The sequence below is a fragment of the Haemaphysalis longicornis genome, unplaced genomic scaffold (genome assembly GCF_048455015.1).
Source record: "Haemaphysalis longicornis isolate Haplotype H1 unplaced genomic scaffold, Haemaphysalis longicornis Haplotype H1 scaffold_6, whole genome shotgun sequence".
Lineage (NCBI taxonomy): Eukaryota > Metazoa > Arthropoda > Arachnida > Ixodida > Ixodidae > Haemaphysalis > Haemaphysalis longicornis.
In genome coordinates this window covers 45,274,735-45,292,124 of record NW_027526407.1, presented here as the reverse complement: position 1 = coordinate 45,292,124, position 17,390 = coordinate 45,274,735, and the positions used below count along the sequence as shown (strand labels likewise).

The window sequence follows — 17,390 nt, the reverse complement described above, 5'->3', positions numbered from 1 at the left end:
TATATATATATATATATATATATATATATATATATATATATCTTCAACAGCAGTTTTCATCGAGCGGAAATTTTAGCATTTGCTCCTTTCTGTAGCAAGTAAAAAAACAGCCCCGGCAGTTTTTGCAAACTAGCCCTGCTCTGTCTCTTTTTGTGCCGATAAGTGTTGGCAATACTTATTGCTCATATGCGTATGATAGAGAAAGATGCTGGGAAGATACCGGCAGTGACTTAAAAAGGGGCTTAACGAAAAATTACCCCGACTGTGGGAGCGCACTGCGCATTGAAGTGCCAGTACGGTCATGTGGAAGATCTACCGGGTGTTTTTTTGCACTTGCATGATAATTTAACGGATACCACCAAAACTATCGCTCCTTAAGGTTTGAACATGCACATAGCTCATAAAATAGATCAAAACACAGGAAGCTGACAATAGGAGGCTATCGCCATAGGTTGTTGACGCGAACGCTATCACTACTTCAAGTATCCTGAGATACGGAAGGGTCTGAGATATCCAGCCCAAGCGGAACTGCCCCAATATGTGAGAGTTGCAGAGGGATTGCGTACCAGCGTTACCGATATGTTTCACAAGAATCGCACTGCAGCAGGGTGTGTGCAGGTTGTCACTCCCGCTTTGGTTTACGCGACTTGCAGACAAAATGCACGAAGATGGTTCATCTTACGGGGCTGGGTGAGAGAAAAAAAAAAGCTGCTACTTTTATGCACAATCCTCCGATGGAGTAGGGGCAATGCACTGCTCGTGGACAGCGAATGAGACAGCGAGAGTTCTTGCAAACGACACCTGGACTCCAAAAAGACGTGCTCGAACTGAAAGGTGAGAGCACAATATGCCGCTCTTTGGCAATGAAGTACGTCTGCTGAAAAACATATTTTGAAGCTCTCAGTTGCGCGAACATCGTTTATCCCCACCCTTACATGTGGCATGATCTAGACTCAAATGCGTAGCATTAAAGTTTTCAAAATTTTTCTGCGAAGATCAAGATGCCTGGGCATGTTTTTTTTTATCATAGGAAATACTGTATACCAGGTTGCAAGCAAATCTGCGATCTTTGTCGGAAGCTTAAAGGGCATGCCAAATGTTAGGCCACAAAAAATTTAATATACAAATTTACCTCTCCAATGTCATCAAATGTTTTCGTCGAATGTATTTTGCACCGGGTCTGCCCCAGACTTCTTGGTGCATCGTCTCCAAAGTTTTTGACGACTGGGAAAAATAACAAAACTGTGACTTATCGCCTTGTTCCGCTGCAAGTTTTCTGCCACTCCTGCAACACCACACTCTCTTCTCTGTACCCCTACCACCCCTTGAGCGTGTACTTACCCTTTCGCTCCTCGCATAGGTAAGGCAACGAGAATTTTCTCAATCCAGTTCAATCTTCGAGCTTCTGAACTGTCGCGCGCCATCGGGTAGAAGATCTCGCAAGTTGACTTCCTTTGGTTTTAACCCGTTTTTTCTGTTAGTTAGCCATCGTAAAAGAAATTCAAAGTGTGCTCTGAATTCAAAGAACAAGCTTTCCGGTTATGTACTAACGTCTTGCCTTAAACACGCCTGAGGTTTTGTCGGCACTGCATGAAGTGGATATGTATGACAATGCGAGTAGTTTCAGTTCGTGGGAACATTATTGATTGATTGATTGTTGGGGTTTAACGCGCCGACGCAACGCAGGCGATGAGGCGCGCCGTAGTGGAGGGCTCCGGATTAATTTTGACCACCTGGGGATCTTTATCGTGCGCCGAAATCTCGTACACACGGGCGTTTTTGCTTTTCGCCTCCATCAGAAAAGCGGCCGCCGCGGCCGGGAACCGAACCCGCGACCTCGTGCTCAGTAGCGCAACGCCTTAGCCACTGAGCCACCGCGGCGGGTGAACATTATTGCCTCGGCATACTTGTTCAAGAAGAATTGCTTCAATTTTGGTACAAGCTAATTTAATTGAGTGACAGACAGACAGACAGACAGACAGACAGACAGACAGACAGACAGACAGACAGACAGACAGACAGACAGACAGACAGACAGACAGACAGACAGACAGACAGACAGACAGACCTTTATGCTACCAGGTCGCTTAGAAAGACTATCGGGCTTAAAATTGTAATGGCTGAAGTTTGGTAGGTAGGTTAAATAAAGTGGAGGACGCCTGATGTTTTCAGAGTTTGTAGAGCGGTAAGCAGGCGTTCATCACACCTTGGGTTTCTTCAGATTCGATAACACGACGCATCAGGTTTTATGAGCCAATAATTCATGCTTTTTGAATGTTTCTGCTGGCGACACTCTGCAAAGCAAGGGCAGAATTTTGCAGAGTACCGCCCTTGTGTGCATTGTTGTTATTGGCTCAGTACGGCTGCTGTCTAATAATGCTTGTCGCATCACCCGCCTTTCACTTAATGCCTTAGGGAGTCCTAGTTACTCCGTTTATTTGATGTCTGGGGCGCGGAAGCGGGCTCCCCAACTTACGTCACCACTTGAGTTTGACAGGCAGACACCAAGGAAACATGGACGCGCAGAAGCTCCCCGTTGCAAAGCTAGACGAAGCCTGTAAGTTGTTACTTATACTTTCCGCAAAACGGCGCTGCCAAATGGGTGACTTTCCGAGACTGGAGCAGACACGAAGGCCAGGGCTTGGGCAAGGGCAGACGAGAGAAACGAGAAAGCGGCTGTTTCGCCATTTTGCGGTGGCACGACACGCGATGTTATAAAGGCGACATTGGATAAAGCAGCGTGAGACTCCGGATCTTTTATGGTGCCGTACCTAGTCTCTGGGAACTGTGGGCCGTCCCAGTCTGAGGCCTATGATGGATAATGTGAAATTCCTTAGGGCCAATCACAAGGAATGCGCGCTTACAATTTATACCTGGTCGTGAGCGCAGCTGGGAGTTCCTGTCCGTTCTGAGGCGCGCGTAGAATTCACCGACGCTAGCGTCACAACCGCCTGTGCCGCAAAGCTTCTTGCGCGCAGCTGCTCCGTAACTGCACGCTTGTGGCGCGAGCAGGCGCATGATGCTTGCAGCTGACACAGCCGGCAGAACCGACAAAAATAGAAAGAAAGTTGTCGCGGCAGCGCCGACACATGTGCTGATGTGGCCTACAGGCGAAATCTGCTTTTATTAGGTATGCAGCTGGCCCGCGTGCTTTCTGAAATAGACGAATGTGAACGGTGATCTTGCTTCGAAAATATTTTGTAGTTTCGTGGGCAAGATTGTGCGATGAAAGTTCGAAATGCGGTACCCGCTCATTAATTTTTCTCTGAAAGAAGCGGTGTTAGTTACTGAGCGAGAAAGACTTGGAGGAGGCTTTCGGCATTGGTGAGTCATTTGAACGTGTTCGAATACAACACACAAGATAAGATCGTGATTGCGGAGACGTACAAGAATATAAAATCTAAACTCACTTCAAATGATCCCGGTGGCAGTCGAAAAAAAAAGAAAATTGTCTAAATAAACTTGCTTAGCTAGTATACGCGGGTTTATTTATTGAGGTTTAAAATTTCAGGAACTCCTATATCCACGGACGCGTGCACGCCTGAACTATATGGCCCCTGTAAACGCAAGCCTGGCGCATTTTCAACGACCGGTTTAGTATTTAATTCGGTTTGGTATTTGGTTTTTCGTTTTGTGATCTTTGCGCTCTAACCTTCTCCATACTTTGGCTGCCAGTAAGAAAAAGTAAGCGACAGAGAGTAAGCACATTTACCAAACAATCCCAAGCTCATTTCACGACAACACGAAGGCTACAGAATGTAAACAACACGTGTGAAACATCGCGCATCTGCCTCTTGAGAAGTTGGATTTTAATTGAGGAATGAAGTGTTGAAAACATTATTAGGACATTATTACATTTTTGTACGTGATACGATTGTTAAATACCAAGCTCATAACTCCAAACCAGGGCATTTTTGTGTTGAACAGAAAACTGACAGGTTCAGTTTCAGTTTCGAAAACGCCTAGTGGGCTTACAGTTTTCTATGTATTTTTTGAAAGAAACTGCGCTGGAAAAAACTTTCTTCAGCAAAATCATGTCCCATTAATTCCACAACTAACAAGAGAGAGAACAAAAAAATTGGAATTTTGAAAAAAATTTGCGATTTTGACTAGGCCTCACACCTTAAGTACTAAAGCTTGAAGCCAGCCCATCCATAGAGTTCCTTACAAGAAGTATTACAACTCCCGCTGCAACCCCATGAACCGTATTCGATAGTTCCAACGTTCTCCCGATTGAGGGCCGCAAAATCGACGATAAAATTGTCTGTTTGCAAACAAAAACAATAAAAACACGCCCTACCATTAACACAAGGCGCATTTTGGCCCGTTCTCTATTCTCGTTGTACCCGAGGTTTCGGCGAACACTATCGCCTTCAGTCGTCTGCAATTGTGGCGGGACAAACCAGCTGTTACAAAAGGCTTAAAGGAGCCATGAAGAGAAAACACAAGTTTGGTTCATTCAAAAGATAGTCTCGTTAGAATCATACTGACACCACTTTTAACGTAAACTTCGCTCAAATAAGCTACATAATTAGGAAAAACGGGAATGGTCATGCGACCCACCAGCTCATTTCCCGCAACAGAACCTATGATGTCACATGAGCTCAGCTCTGCGATTGGCGGAGGCTGGCAGAAGCAGACGAAAATTAGGTAGAGCTTACAAACTAGACGAACGAGCGATTTGCGCTTAAATTTAGGGCACATTCTTTACAAAGCAATAAGAATGATGGGACAAACAGTGGAAGTTACGAAAGCACATGTAAACATAGAAGTACTGATGCGTTCTGCTGTTCGTACTGCGCACAGCATGCTTGGTTTAGCTGCACAGCACTACGGGGCTTGGGGTTGTCTCAGACGACACTGGCCGATTGACGCAAGCAACGGTGTCTTACGTGACCCCATTTGTCGAGCGAGCACTGTTTCAGGGAACGAATATTTTCTCCCAGAACAAAAACAAGCCACGTTTAAATGCCGGCAAAAACAAACCAAACGCTTGCCACGGTATGGTGGCACCATCTAGGTTACGGAACGTAAAGAAACGCGGAAACAAACCAACACCGCTGTACAGGGTGGAGACAACCTTTGAACGGTCCCGTGCCGCCGCAATTGGGCCAACGGGCTCAACGCGTTATTCTTTTCGTTTCCCACGAGACCTAGCAACGCGAAACAGACAATATGATTCAAACTTCTTCAGTAAACCGCGTTGCGGCGATAATTTTACCGCGGTTTTGACACAATGACTTGCTTCGGCGGCGAGCGAGCAACTGAAAATGGCGGCGCCAGCGTATACGTGTCTCTACCCTGTACGGCGGATGCGTGAATGAAGGTACTCTAGGCTGCAGAGCGGTCGGTTCCTGTGATGTCATTTGGGACCACGAAAACGCACGATTGAGCGGGAAAATAAAAATTTTAACCTAGATTGTTTAATTTCTCAGTGAATAAAGCACCGTTTGTATCCGGACAAGCGCTGGGGGCACTATAAAACACGAAATCTTTCGAATAAAACCAACTTGCATTTTCTCTTCATGGCTCCTTTAACTTTCGTAACACCCCACGAAGGAACATTTTAATTGCGTTACTATGCTGAAAAAGGATAAATTATCAGAGCACTCTATAAACGTGATATACATGCGACAAAACATTTGTGGCGCGGTCAACCCATATTTGCCCGAACCTGCATGATGAACTGCCAGATGTGGTTTACCGCGGTCTGTGTCGCCGAAATTCTCATGGTGACCCGGACGGCCTCCAATGGTTTGCATTGACGCCGGCGCCAGTTTTGTAGGGGGAGCTACACTGGCCGAGGTTGAGCAGTTTCGCATGGCTCCTGGAGAGCCGTGCTACGCATGCGCGAGGAGCAGTGCCGTCTCGTGGTGCACAGCTGGCGCGCCGGGGCCGCCGCCACCTCGACTAGGTTAGATTGGATTAAACTGGATTGTATAGGATTGGATTGGAAATTGTTGTAGCAGCAGTAAGCATGACAATCAGCCAATCCTAGACAACCAGGAAACCTTAGAATAACCAGCTGAACGTTGCCGCACGCTACGTATATCCTGGCATAGCCGAGATAAGCCACTGCTATTTTTTTCTTCTCTAGCATATGTAAGAAACCCTGTGACTATATCAAACCACTGAAGGTGTGTCCAGCCTTAGTGGTGCCTACTAAGTCCGCCCGTGTCTTCATTATTGTTTTTTGTTGCGCAGATAACAAATTAGGCTTTATGTTTTGGTGCCACCGGTGTAGTAGACCATACATTCGTTATTGTTTTTTTTTTGTTTCGCAGCTGAAGTATTGTGCTTCACGACGATGCCATGTTGACCAATTGACCATTGTTCGAGAACACTGTTTCCAGCCAGATGGGAGGCAGCGTGTCTGTCTGCAAGTTTTAAAGGTCAGATGGCCGTTTTTAGACCGCAGCACTTTGAAGCCTGCTACTGCAGTTTGGCGGCAACGTTGTCCTAATTCCCGAGCGAACGAAGGGAGAATCGAAGACAAAAAGAAAACGGAGGAAAAAAAGTGGCGAAAATGTGAGGGGGTAGGCGGTATGCCGAAGTGGTGCGAAACGCTTCATGGCGGCCACACATGGCGAAAGTGTGAGGTGGAGGCACTGGGAGAACGGAAGACAAAATAAAACGGAGGTGGAAAGTGGCTAAAATGTAAGGGGAAGGGCGGTATGCTGAAGTGGTGCGAGATGGTCCTTGGCGGCGACGCATGGCGAAAGTGTGAGGTGGAGGCAGTGCAAGAACCGAAGACAGAAAGAAAACGGCGGAGGAAAGTGGAGAAAATGTAAGGGGGAGGGTGGTATGCAGATGCGGCGCGAAGCGCTCCTCGGCGGCGGCTCACGGTGAAAGTGTGATGTGGAAGTCGTGAGACATGCTGGGCGGTGGTGACGCGGTGTGAGATGACGCCATAACAGCACGGGCAGTCGTGGCCTTGACAAGGACGCGTTCACTTTTTAAGACGCAGTTCGCCGTCCCTTCCAAAGAAGCAGATTGTGATAACTTTCTGAGAAGAAGTTCGCGCCGCTGACGCAGAGGCTTGCCATCGCTGACATTTGCGCGGGAAGTTTGAACACGGTTTACAACAACATGCTCGGTGGCGACGGCGCGCTCCGAGCCGCGAGCGCCGCGATCACTTCCTGAGACTCAGCAGCTATGCACTGTCACCGAGAAGACTGTAGATCACGCTGCGCGCCAATTTCGTATTAGGGAGTATAGTAATTATCAGCCATTTGTAGCCGTTCTCAAGAATGCACTGATCTTCATCATACCTATAACTGCATTGAAACTCCGAATAGCTCTCTCACATTCCACTTCAAGCCCTAAATTATGTTTTTTTCTCGCCCGTTGTTATGAGCTTTGCTTCCCGCGTATAGCAATCCCTCTAAACTATCAGTCCTCGGAGCAACAATGTGTTCTATACGCAATTCCCAGAGTTAAACTACTGAAAGTCCCGTTTCATCTATTACATAATCCTTCGGAATATCAATGCGATCGCACGCAGTGGCCCCTTTATTTACTGGCAACAACATTGGTCTGCCTTGGTATGTAGTCAACTCTTGTCCAGCACCGCTACTGTTGCACGATGAGACCGGCGATGAAGCACTCAAAGGCTTCAGAGGTTCAATGGTTAACTGGTTTAATGATTGATGCTTAGATGTAAAACATAGAGTCGAAACGTTACAACTGTTGCATAAAATAGGAGAAAACAGGCAATCAAGAGTACTTTACGAAACATAGTTGGTGGGCGAAGGGCTCCCCTGGTGCAGGCGCACCCCTCCCGCCCCCCCATCTCAATAGCCAGGCAGCCGCGTTATGTCCGCGTCAAGCGGTCCGGTGGGGGACGTATTTGGGGAAAAAGTGTATTCTGGAGCGCGCGGAACGCGGGGATTAAGGCACACCCGCAGGCAATCCGCGAGACGCTTCTTAGCTCTAGTCAGCTACATTTTAGAAAGGAAAAATAAACCAATCACGGAAGACACAAAGTTCAAGCTCGAAGGCGCCCGTTTCCGGAAAAAGAATTACTGTTGAGCATAAAGTAGTGTATACAAACTCCAAAGGAAAAAAAATCCCCGCACCTCCCCGAGGGGGATTGTGAGGATGCAGAAATGCATTGGGTGCACCGATGAGTGTGATGCGATTAATGGCGAAGAGAGAGGCGAGAGTGTGAGCGTAATCATTTATTTTTTTTTTTCCCGCACCCGTCATTTCCGCTTCGTTATAGAGAAGCGTCTTCGAGACCGCGTTGAACGCAACCGCCAACTGCAGAGGATCGTTCACGTCAAAGTCGTCGGGAATCGTTTCGAACTCACCGTCAGCATCATCGACGTCGTCTTCCTGCGGTTCCTCTCGTTCGCCGCCGTCATCGAAGTGATCGAGCCGGCTCCAATCGACCCGAACATTGATGGCGCGATACAGTGGGGTGTGTTCCAGGTGCTTGAGCCAAGCCAGGATGTTGCCGTACTTCACCAACCCGCGCTTGTACGTTGCCAGACTCATCAGCCTCCGCTTGATGTGAACGTCAAACGCAACGTCCTCGGGTACCATGCGAGGAAGGCACCGCACAACCTTCGATACGTCGATGGGCACGTTCACCGCCGGTCCCTTGATTCCAAACTGCCCGTTGCCTCGAGTCAGCCGCCTGATGCTCATGAAGGGGAGTCGAGGCGCGATGAGCCGCTCTTCGACCGGGTTCAGATAGGGAAGATGCGCCGGCCGAGGAGGATAACGGTAGCCAAAACTCACGCAGCCCTCCTCTTCGCAGCTTTGTCTTCTTCTCCTTCTTCTTCTTCAGCGGTTCCCCTACGGGAAGATGACGATGGTGGTTGAACGCGAAGCTATCTCGTGATGGATTGTTTGGTTGGCCAATCCCTAGGGGCATCATGCCACAATCATCATCAGACGCGCTGCGCACGCCGGCCAAGGGACGCACGACAACCCCCGACTATAATGCATTTCTGCATAAAAAGACAGGTGGTCGTTTGAACTAGACCGAGGGTTCGGAGCACAAAGCGATCTGCGCAGACGCAACGGGGGGTCGGAGACGCCACTGCGGCGCGGTAACCTAAGCTGGGTTACTGGCCCTCGTAACAGCCGCGTCTCCTGGTCGGCCGACGGGCAAACTCACACGCCGGAGGCGTTTCTCAGAAAAAGGGGGCCAGGGCATCGCTGCGCCCGAACCGTTTTCACACAAAACACTTGGAAGCAAGAGCCCTGGCGGCGGGTACAAAACTCAAAAGAACCAGACAACGTCAACACACCTCGGCTTCGCGACAGTAGATTTAACAAACCAACGGATTTTTTAGCGTTTTCTTGGCGCTTTCCGACCTTGGTTTGAATTGCATTTATTGTATCGTTTTTCCAGCTTTACATTATTTTATTGAACAGTTCTTCAAAGTTGTTTTGTAAGAATCTACCCCTCCGTGCCAGGAGGCAAAAATGGAGACGTTTTTATTCTAGTCTCATGATTGACCACCAAGACGCATATGTGTGATGTAAAGGAGTGTACACTTTGCTTGTGGTGCTACTGCAGTTTCGAAGAACTCTTCTGTAATGTGTTCAAGTTAGGGCTGCACCCTATTAATTGCAGCCGGGCAATAACGCAGTATGCGGGAAGTTTGCCTTTAACAGCCAGGAACAGGTGCGTACGCCATTACCTGTGGCTGATTAGGAACGCCAGAAGCATAGAGTCTCAGGGCATTAAGGTGCCCCGTCTCTACACGTGTTATTGAATTGTCTTTATCAGTCATGCGGGGCCTCTTTTTCGGTTAGTATCTCCTTGCACCTTTTCCGTACTATTTCTCTTGCCTAAGTGCGTTGTTAAAGATATTAGCTTGTGTTAAGACAACCCATTGTTTTCAAAATAGAAGAACAAATATTTTAGTGATGGATATTCCAGGTCAATGTTCGGCATAAAAAGAGCGCTTCTTATAAGCATCCCAATGATTGTTCACTTTTTACTAATCTTTAAACGATGGGCCCATGGTAAGCTCCAAACTTCTACCCCCCACCCCCCCCCCCCCCTCAATCGAGTATGTTGTGCGATGATTCCATGACGCTCACAGTTTTGAAAAGCCCGATTTTTTATTTCTCGAAGACAGGGATATGGATTCTCAAAACTTTCTCATTTTTATATCCTCATCTCACGCTCTACGAAAGGTCTATATGTATACTGTTATGTGGCTTATGAGATAGAGGTATGCTATTATACTCCTTCATCATAATCCATGGGTGTATTGTTTTATCTAGAGCCTGTACTTTCTTCCGATTCTTAAGTAACCGTTTTGACACAAGTAAACACCGTTTTCACGCACGCACCCTGTGGCCAGAGATGCTAGGTAGTCAGTGGCTTCTCTTGCAGCTTCTGAGGCGTTCTGTGTAAGGTGTATTTAATTTTCTGTGCAGCCTTGGATTGGCGAAGGCTCCGTAGGTGCGTCATTGACGGCCCTCGACAAGAGATGAAAAGAACCAAGTACAAGATACTCGCCGACCAAGAAGAATGGACTAACAGTGCTGACGAAGCAACGTGCAGTCTCTTGACTGAGGAAGCGCGAGATGATACCCGAGAACTCACGCTGCGCAGGGAGGTGGGTCTCTTCAGCAGCATCACCCTACTGCTGGGATCCATCATAGGTACGTGCTTTCTATAGTGCCGGTTCCCATGATAACTCTATCGGGGTTCTATCCAGCCCTATTTAAACATCACAAACAACCCACATGTGCTGCAAATGATGTTTGGAGGAGCGTGGCAGCTGTCTTGATGCTACGCGTTTTGTGGCAGGTGTTGAGTGAACAGTTACGTCAAAAGGCCTAGAAAAAGACGACTGGCGTGCAAAAACACACGCCAATGAACGAGTTGGGGGAGAGCTGCTCGACAGCCTAGCTGGACCCATCACTAGCAAACGAATAAACCTAATGGAGACCTTGTTAACAATTAGCGCGTAACGAGGTAGACTTCGTGAACGTCGGTGTGCCAGTTTTTTAGGGGCGAAGCTCCTTAGGGGCTCGGCCTGTCGGCGTCTCATGTAGTCGTCGTCTCATGTCGTCGTGGTGTCAGGTAGTCACGGTACTAAAATACCGGGACACTCGTTTTCCAACGCCTCGCGCTGCAATGTTTAATTTCCGTGGGAAAAACGCGTACTAAAACAACACACCGGGACACTCGTTTTCCAACGCCTCGCGCTACAACACTTCGGGCTTCAAATATACGAGACTGACAGCCAAGTTGTGTACCTCTACCACACCCCCCAAAGGTGTAATCTCCGTGGGCAAAAACGCCAAGGCGCCAAGAATACACTTCTACTGTGCATGCTTTGCCCCTCCCCAGGTTTCACGTTAGTGGAGGTGGCCCGGGATTTTTATGGCCCACAATCTAGTTCGCAGGAGCAAATCCTACCCTATTTTTCGAATATGGAATAGCAGCGTCACTCTTGCGCGTCCTAGCGAGTTTAACTTCAGTAACACAACATTGTTCTGTATCTCCTACCATTGGGGGTGCTTGTTGATGTGCTTTTAATGAAGGTGTCCGCAACGGCTTTCCCCCAAGTTGGTTTGCCTTCCACCTCGGAAGAGGAGGGCATATGAAGGGCGAATAGATAACAAGAGAGGAACAGCGCAACACACACAAAACACAAGAAGAAGAAAGTTACAACCATCATAAACCATCCACCATGAGCCGCTATTTCCCTCTCTGTAATCATGCACCAACTCACCCAAGCCGTAACTCTAGAATAGATACCAAAACCTTACTAACCAGCCAATGACGGGAGTCTGAAATGTACGATGCAAAGTGGAGTTACTTTGGTGCATTTTTCGATGGTTTGTATTAATGTTGTTTTGGGTTAAATTGGTTGTTCTGAGCGGAACGTGTGTAGCTATCGACATTTTATCGCTCAGAGTGTGCAGGTAAATTACCCTAAACCAACGGTCTGAATGCGTGACCCTCGAAGATTTTTGGTTGTTTTACACACACCCCCGGAAGTAGTGTTGCTTAATTTCACATATGCTTTCGCACCAGTGTGCTCAGATATTGGGTGAGAATTGCACATACACTTTCCACCTTTTTCGCCTTATCCACCTCGGTTGCTCAGTGGCTAAGGCATTGTGCCGCTGAACATGAAGACCCGGGTTCGATTACCGGCCGCGGAAGCCACTTTTCTGATGGAGGCGAAAAGAAAAAACGGCCCTGTGCACGAGATTTCGGTGCACGTTAATGATGCCCAGGTGGACAAAGTTAATCTGGAGCCCTCAACTACGGCGCACCTCCTCCCCTACGGCGTCGGCGCGTTTTAAACCCTACATACAATCAAATCATCTTTGTCATCCTGCTTTATGGACGTTAAATTGTACCTGCGAGGAACAATGTTGAAGCAGTGCAAGCGTTGCTGCCTGAAGCAGAACCTGGAGTATGCGTTGAGTGGTCGTTTTAGCCTAAATTTTAGTCTTCTGCCACCAAACAAATAATCAATGCTTTAATTAACACTACTTACACGTGGCATACATTTAAGAATGCACGTGACGTTCGTCGGAAAGTGAAACGAACATTCTGAATGAACACAAACCGAAGTGCATACAGATTGCGATGGTGGAGTAGGCCAGGCCGAAAACCAGTCCTTTTTCCTCCTCCTGTAAAGCCTAAGAGAAGCCATTTGGTGGAGTCTTCATGTAATACAGGCTCTTCAAACTCACTTTGTGGTCTATGTATTCATAGTGAGTTAGAACATTGTGCTTGAGTGCATATTTGGCACAATGCAGCCACACTTCCTGGGCGCCTCTTTCGTAATCAGCAGGGCCGTAATCCGCAGATTACTCCGAGTAGTGCTATTGAAGGCTGAACAATTAAAGAGCTTACCAATACTTTATTTTCCAGCTGGTCTGTTACGTGTCTCAATAAATTGTATTATACTCTGCCCACGCCGCATGTTGACGCGTTACACTTTCATCTAGTGAAAGCGCACAGCGGCAAATTGACTTTGAAAGGATAGCCAACGACTTTTTTCGGGTGCATATCATCTACCTCATCTGAAAGCCAGCGATCCATATTGGGGGTAACCAAACAAAATTTCTGAATAAATTGGAAGACACATATTTAATTTACGACGAAACTTTCTGAAATCTGAAAGGTGGCTGTCTAAACATGACATTACCATTCGTAATCGGGCAACTCCGTAGGTTGTAATGTGCAGTTCAATAACCCCATAAACGAGTTCGAAACGACTCTATTTATTATGGTTTCCGACTGGACAAGTGTTTAAATACCCTTTCCTTAGTCTGACGTATAGTTAAAATTATGTTGTCCCTCAGCTCACCGTCATCGTTACGAGCAATAGTTTCGGCCCTAGATCGAAAGATTACACTGTCTTAGGTGTTTTGGGTTATGCCATTTTATTTTGAATAGAGAGCGTATACTCAATAACAATCAGTTCACTGTTCCTTATACCATCAATTGCAATCGGAGGTGCATCTATGAAGCAAAACTCGTGGGCAAAACCATGTATATGATTACAATGATCGTAGGAGTTAGAAACGTAACAAACGGCTTTCGAATGTAATGGGGAAACCCTGATACAGCAATTATTTCAACTCTTGACTCAGTAGTGATTCACCCAAAACCACAGCCCCTTTACTCAAGTACAAAACCGCAGCCCGAGCTGTTATTGAAGTACATGGTTAATGACTTAGTAGTGCGTAATTGTGCAGAACAAAAGTACAGATGGATGCAGACTCAGTATACTGAAGCTATGCTCGGCCACCTATGAGAGCAAAACTACCAACTAGGCAAAAAAGCCTCACCTGGCAGGGTTTGTAATTCTTGTAAATAACAAAAATGTGTACGAACCTGTTTATAAAAACATTTCCTCTGCGATTGTAGACCCCCCATAAAGTTTTCTGCAGCCAGGCTGTGGTAAAGTGACCCCATGCAAGGTGTTCATTCCAGGCGGCAGGCTGGGTAATGGTATACCCAATTTAATCTATACCGCCTTGTCGACATGCACAAACTATGCGGTGTTTGTTAAGACAACCTGCGTACAGCTTCATACTAAAATGCAGCTCAAGTTCAGTCAAGAATCCCGTGTGTGCAGGATGAAGGCCATACATGCCCGCTGTCATTTATCGCATAGTTTTACTGGTGGAGTGGTAGCAGTGGGGTCCTCCCGGAGCTGGAACTACAAAAATGTTTCTAGATTTCTCGCAGGGCTGGCACGCATTGCGGCGAGAAAGATGCCACTTCTTCTCTAAAGAGAATTTTTTTTAAAGCAGGTATTGGGGGCAGCGGCTAGTCACCCTGGCTAAGCGTGGCCCTGCCAATAGGAAAGTTTCCAGTAATTTTTTTAAACAACCTGGGCAACCAACGCACTCGACAAAACCTTCTTCGAGAAAAGGAGAAATGGGAGAAGCATGCTTTCTTGCTTCTGGTCTACAGCAACACAGCAACTGGCCCCTTGAGGGGTCTGTAAAAACTCCCCCTTATTGTCGGTGCGCGATTCGCGTAACAGTCAGCATTCAACGCCTCTTTCTCAAGCTCGCTCCGGGAATCCTGTTACTCGGGAGCCCGCACCCGTATCAGGTTCTCTTTCGCCGGCGCTGACGCGGCTTTCGCATGCTCCATTACAAGAGTATTTATGAGACCTATTAATTCCTGCTATTTTTTCCTCTGTAGCCTGTAAAACACTGGCGCAGCTAGTACTATTGGTGCATGGCTGGAAAAACAGCAGAGCTGGCGGCTCCTACCCTTCCGTCGCAGACCCGGCTGCTGCATCTCACACGGATTTCGGAACGTGCCGCTGAAAGTTCTCAATGTCTGGCAGGCTCGGAACGTTTCGTTCGCAGGCTTTCACATCTCCTCCAAAGTGGAGCGCGCTAGTACGTGCTAGAAGCCGCGGCCAAGTCCAAAGCCAACGCCCGCGTTACGAACTCAAAGGAAATGCTGTGTGGCTTGAATGCGGGTGGAACGTAGTCAAATTTTAGTGAACAAAGTGCGCTTGTGTGCGGTGTCAATTCGGCACCATCACCGCCGCTTGAGGCGTAAGTGCGCCCGCCTGACTTTTAAAATATGTGTCAGTGAACGTACAGTAATTGTGGATAATGTGTGATTTTAAAGCCTTTAGGGCTAGTCTTCCTTGCAAAAAGGAAACAAACGCGATGATAGCTTGCAATAAAGTAAAAAAGTGATGACACCCTAATCAGAGAGATGCCGGTTTCGTGACACGAGCGACCCAGGTTCGATTCCAAAATGGGGAAAGTTTTTTTTTTTCATTCGGCTGTACATGTTACTTATTGGTACTCTACCGCTGCTATTCCTGCGCCCCTAGGGAGTTTCCGGTGTCACAGTGGAAAGGTTTGCTGTTTGATGGCGCAAAGGTCCCGGGTTCTGTTCCCGGGACCTCCCTAACCACATTTTTTTCTTGAGGCTTCGAGTTTTTTTTTTGTGCGAAGGACCGACAAAGCTCGGGCTAAACAGCTATGCTGTTAAAAGAGGATCAAGGACAAACAGTTTTGCTTTAATTTCTATACTAAATCGACGAAGTGCACTATATACATAATAGAACGCCAGCTTACAAAATGGTGTACTTCAAAAGTGGAGTAAATGGTGCGAATTTGGTGTCTTAACCCAAGCTAATTTGTTGGCAAGTTCACAATTGAATGTCCCCAGTCCATCCAAAATTAAACTTTCTTTGCTCATCCATTAATGAATGTTCATCATGTATCCGCAAAAGCCACATTCAGAAATGGCACGCCCGCGGTAAACATCCTCTCCTGAAGCATGAGGCGTTCAGCTTCAATTTTGTGGTCCCACAAACAGCCGTTTTTGTCTCAAAAGTACCCATTTTTTGCGTTAAACAAGCTATCTCTTGAAAGTAGACTCCACTGCTGTAAATTGTTCTGATCTTGAGCCCAAGCTTGGTAGCGGTGACCTTGGTGATCAACTCAAGGGCAAATCCCGGGCGCAGCTGGCAGCCCATGCAAGCAGCCTCTTCGATTAAGACCATCCTCCCACAGAGAGGCACTGCTCACCCCTCCCGCCTTGGGCTCAAAGAAAACGTTTATGCCCTCTTTCGGTCGGTAAAAATAACCGAGCCATCTCTACTAACGTGAAACCCGGGGAGGGGCAAAGCATGCAGTGTATAAGTGTATGATGCGGCTTCGATGATGCGGTTTCAATGCTGAGCGGTCGCTGGCCTAGGCATTGGCGCCGTGGCGTTATCGTTCACGGAGATGAAATCGTCGGGGGGTAGAGGTACGCATGTTTTCTGTAAAAGTCTCGTATTTTTGAAGCACGAAGCGTTCTAGCGCGAGGCGTTGGATAACGAGTGTCCCGGCGTTTTAGGGTGCGTCCCCTTTAGACGCCTTCGTTGCCATCTTCGACGAGAGACCACCATGTAAAGCTCCGTTCCAATTCGAACGAAGCAGTCAACCAAGACTGCTTCGAGGAGGCGGCATCAAAGTCAGCAACGATGCCGGCTACCTTCCCGTCTAAACTAATAAGTGACGCCAGCGCCACCTTTTTGCGTAATAATGTTGGAGCAAAAGCACGTGTTCTTTTATTGAAATATTTGGTATAATTTACCAGTGGTGAAGATAAATTTGTTTAGTTTTTAAATCACGGAATGTTTGTAATAATACCGGTAATATAATTTACGAAACCCGCGGCTTGCGTTGCACAACATGTCTGCTGCGAGGCTGTCGTCTGCGTTGGAGTTGCGTTTGGGACAGCTCGCGGTTCCAATTTTATTTGTTTAGCCGTCTAGTTAGATTGCTTCGTAAGCTGTCTACCAAGCTGTCCGCAAATGGGAACGCAGCCTTAGCAGCGTTATTACATGAGACGCCGACAGCCGACCCCCTAAGGTGCTTGGCCCCCAAAATGCTTTTTGTGAATCCCCGTGTTTCCACACAAGCTTGGAAGTGGGTGAGGATCGGGTGGAGAGGGCGGGAGTGGAGCAGGTGGCGGCTGTGATGTAAACGGGCGCAGGGCAAGACCGTAATGGCCGTAATGGCGCTCGTTAACAGTTATGCTGTTGTCCTCGCCAAGCTATTTCAGGTCGCTTCACGTGGTTCCTTCGCAAGGCGACGGCCTCCGGGTTACGGGCTTAGGACAGGACTGCGCCTCTATACCCACAAATTTATTATTCGTCATAGATGTTTACCGAGCATGGTGTACTTTTCGCCTACTCGGTCGATCTTTTATTCATCGCTACATATCGGTTTGGGACATCTTCCTTTGCCAGGCACGTAAGAAATGTGGTTTTATAAACGTTTTTCGCCACGCCATTAGCTGTTCGTGGCCATAACATGTAAAAGCAAATTAGGAACATTTGGGAACACGATTTAAAGGTTGTGCTTGCTATCCTAAGCTCAGAAAATGCTTGATAACTTGCAAAATTAAGAACCAG

The 17,390-nt window shown here is 47.3% G+C and overlaps 1 protein-coding gene across 4 annotated transcripts in view; it reads left to right on the top strand.

Annotated features, from left to right (window-relative positions):
* Positions 1-592: 592 nt before the first annotated feature.
* LOC144142554 (Y+L amino acid transporter 2-like) overlaps positions 593-17,390 on the top strand; it is a 33,075-nt gene continuing 16,277 nt past the window's right edge. The window contains exons 1-3 of one of the 4 annotated variants that reach the window (XM_077674140.1): positions 3,154-3,324; positions 6,285-6,392; positions 10,405-10,632. In XM_077674140.1, coding sequence (XP_077530266.1) covers positions 10,458-10,632 — 175 coding nt within the window. In that variant the 5' untranslated portion in view covers positions 3,154-3,324; positions 6,285-6,392; positions 10,405-10,457. Of the gene's footprint in view, positions 835-3,065; positions 3,131-3,153; positions 3,325-6,284; positions 6,393-10,404; positions 10,633-17,390 lie in introns of those variants that run through there. The other 3 variants (XM_077674138.1, XM_077674141.1, XM_077674139.1) reach the window with 3 other exon arrangements.